The sequence below is a fragment of the Brassica oleracea genome, chromosome C3, assembly GCF_000695525.1.
Source record: "Brassica oleracea var. oleracea cultivar TO1000 chromosome C3, BOL, whole genome shotgun sequence".
Taxonomy (NCBI): Eukaryota; Viridiplantae; Streptophyta; class Magnoliopsida; order Brassicales; family Brassicaceae; genus Brassica; species Brassica oleracea.
This window is the reverse complement of record NC_027750.1, coordinates 47,844,465-47,847,113: the sequence shown is the minus strand read 5'-3', so window position 1 is coordinate 47,847,113 and position 2,649 is coordinate 47,844,465. Positions and strand designations below refer to the sequence as shown.

The 2,649-nt window shown below is 35.3% G+C and overlaps 1 protein-coding gene across 1 annotated transcript; it reads right to left on the bottom strand.

The window, feature by feature from the left end:
* Positions 1-368: 368 nt before the first annotated feature.
* LOC106331478 (transcription factor MYB48) lies at positions 369-1,686 on the bottom strand. Its single transcript, XM_013769850.1, has 3 exons — positions 1,450-1,686; positions 1,252-1,381; positions 369-1,145 (listed from the first exon to the last, which is right to left on the bottom strand). Exons 1-3 carry the CDS (start codon positions 1,646-1,648, stop codon positions 638-640), a joined length of 837 nt encoding a protein of 278 aa, XP_013625304.1. The 5' UTR covers positions 1,649-1,686; the 3' UTR covers positions 369-637.
* Between the last annotated feature and the right edge of the window lie 963 nt (positions 1,687-2,649).

Sequence of the window (2,649 nt, the reverse complement as noted above, 5' to 3'; positions counted from 1 at the left end):
TTTCATAACCATGCACCAAAGCGCCAAGAAGCAGTACGTGGCGCACCTTCGAGAAGAAGTACAAAGGCTCTTCTTAAGTACCAAGATAACAAGAAGAGTTGATCAATCAAGCTCTCAAATCTGATGATTTCAGTTGCTTCAAGCTCAGGTTGTCAGCCATTTCAAAAACCACTTGTAACTACTTCTATCAATATCTCAAGACTCTTGAAACTGGCTCCCCTGAAGGCTGAAGTTCCGTTTGTCACTTAGTATGTAATAAATAATTATGTTCTCTAGATCATTTGGATGTGATTTTACTTTAGTCACTTTTGAGTAATTAAATCTCCTTTGGATTTAGAGTCCAGTCCTGTTTGATACATTGAAAGAACTTCACAAAAAGACTTATTCTCATTCACTCCGGAAACTAATATATTAAACAAAGTACAAACTAGTTGACCAAAATAAAAACGAAAAAAAAAACAAAGCACAAACTCAGGATAGCTGATTACCACAACACATGAGAGATTATTACAAAGACTTAGGATGTTCTTTTTGTGTTCATCAACAAAGAGATTACAGTCGTTAGGTTTTATTCTGTATTTATATAACTATATAACATACATATATATAGATTTTCAACGAATGAATGGAATCCTAATTAACCTGAAGACCATGGTGATCTACTGTGTTGGAAACAGAAAGGAAACTGATCATTTGCAAAGGAAGACATCTTACTTTTATCTTCTTCCATCTTCCATATAGAATCCAAGGAGCTTTCCCATGATGGAGAAGCCAAATTGGGGTAACTTAAGCAATAGCTTTGCTCTAAATAGATGTCTTTAACTGGTTGAATTATGTTTACTGCAGAGTGATCAATCTCTTTCCATATATCATCCATTGAGTATCCGTCTTTGGTTTCTTCTTGATTCATCTCCCTATTTCCTCCAGTGTCGTAAAAGCTTACTTTCCCTGACGACATACGTGACTCAAAAGACACATCTTGAGTATTGGTAGTGGTCATAGACGAAGAGCAGCAGTTGGAACATGAAGAACTTGGAGAAACATGACGCTTCTTTTCTTGAGCTTTCTTCCTCATATGAGTCCTCCAGTAATTCTTTATCTCGTTATCTGTTCTTCCTGGTAATTTCCGAGCTATTTTTGACCACCTACGATATATATATATGATGCAAAAAAATTTAAATTTAAATTTAAATTTACTTTTACAGAAGTCATGATATATATATTTTTTCTTGTTTCTCGGATGATTCAGACCTGTTTCCCCATTTAGCGTGAAGCTCAGTGACAAGACGCTCTTCTTGTGGTGTCATCTTGCCACGTTTGAGACCAGGATGAAGGTAGTTAACCCACCTTAGCCTGCAACTCTTTCCTGTTCTGTTCAAACCTACAACCAAAACTAGCTCAGTAATAGATGTTCCTTACCTATTTATCTTTCTCCCTCCACCTTCAAACCTGATACTTTTGCTATAAAATCCCATCGCCGATCTCCAAATAAGTGTACGAAATTTACCAGAATGATGTCTTCTTGTTCTGTCCATGGACCCTTTCGGTTTTCCTCTTGCATCATATTCATCTCTTTCTTCTTCTTCTCTCTCTGTCTCTCTTTATCTCTAATGTTACTATAATGTTCTTTCTCAGCTTGCTTCACCATGGCATGCTCTGGCCACTACATATATAAGCTAAACACTGTGGTGTGTCCACGCGATATCACACTCACAATATTAAAACTCTTAATGATTTCATTTTTTTGTCCAATCATATACTGTCCATATGTTTGAGGGATTATCCTATTGATAATGTAGGGTCTCTTTCTTATGATGTCACAAGGCCATTATATATTTTAAAAAATGTGATCGTCAAGAGGGGATTGGTGTTACTGACGCAACACTCCCATTAATTCTGCCTTTTCTCTTTTGTGCCTTTGAGTGTGTGATAATAAGAACTCTTTCTTATATCTTTTTCGCAGGCAGCACTATCTCGAATTGGGATATCATTAACATAAGAAAATCTTCTAAATCCAAGCCAAAAAGAAGATGGTATGTTTTTCTATAGTTCCGTGTTATGTAGACCAGAAAAAACTCTTAATATAAATTATCTAAGCTTGCTAAAAATTCGAAAATAAACATAGGGCGACACTAGATCTTTCTTGGCCTTTTCGGTGGGGATATGGAAGTATTGTGTCTCTTGACTTTATTAAGGGTTATATTGGCAGTAACTGTTGAAGTTTCTAAAAGGGAAAATATAGAAGAAGATACAGACAAAGGCTTTGTCAGCTTTAGAATAATAAAGTCATATTGTTATAAGAGCCTGTGATAAGTAAGTTTTTGTATCTAGTATCAGCACTTGAGCTTGTAATTAGATAGTATCACTTTAGGTCTTGAGGCTTATGGTTTTTTCCTCTTGGTTCTGCAGGTTAACCGTGTCCCAATACACTCACAGGTACAAAGTAAATTGTGTTGGATAATTCCAAGCTCGTGGAAACTTAACATATTATTAGATGTTTAATATGTTAAGATAAACACAATAAAGAAACCTAGAAATAGGAAAAAGAAGTTTTTATTTAGGTTAGATTTGTGTTTTCCATATCCCACATGTTAAAGTGAATTGTCTTTCATATAAATATAGGTCTAATGGAGAGGTGTTCCATATGAT

What these genes read in the sequence shown, in the direction of transcription:
- LOC106331478 (XM_013769850.1), bottom strand. Translation starts at nt 1,648, where the DNA reads ATGGTGAAGCAAGCTGAGAAAGAACATTATAGTAACATTAGAGATAAA. An exon ending in TTTTATAGCAAAAGTATCAG is followed by an intron (nt 1,382 to 1,449) that starts GTTTGAAGGTGG and finishes TTTTGGTTGTAG; the next exon opens with GTTTGAACAGAACAGGAAAG. An exon ending in CACGCTAAATGGGGAAACAG is followed by an intron (nt 1,146 to 1,251) that starts GTCTGAATCATC and finishes TATATATCGTAG; the next exon opens with GTGGTCAAAAATAGCTCGGA.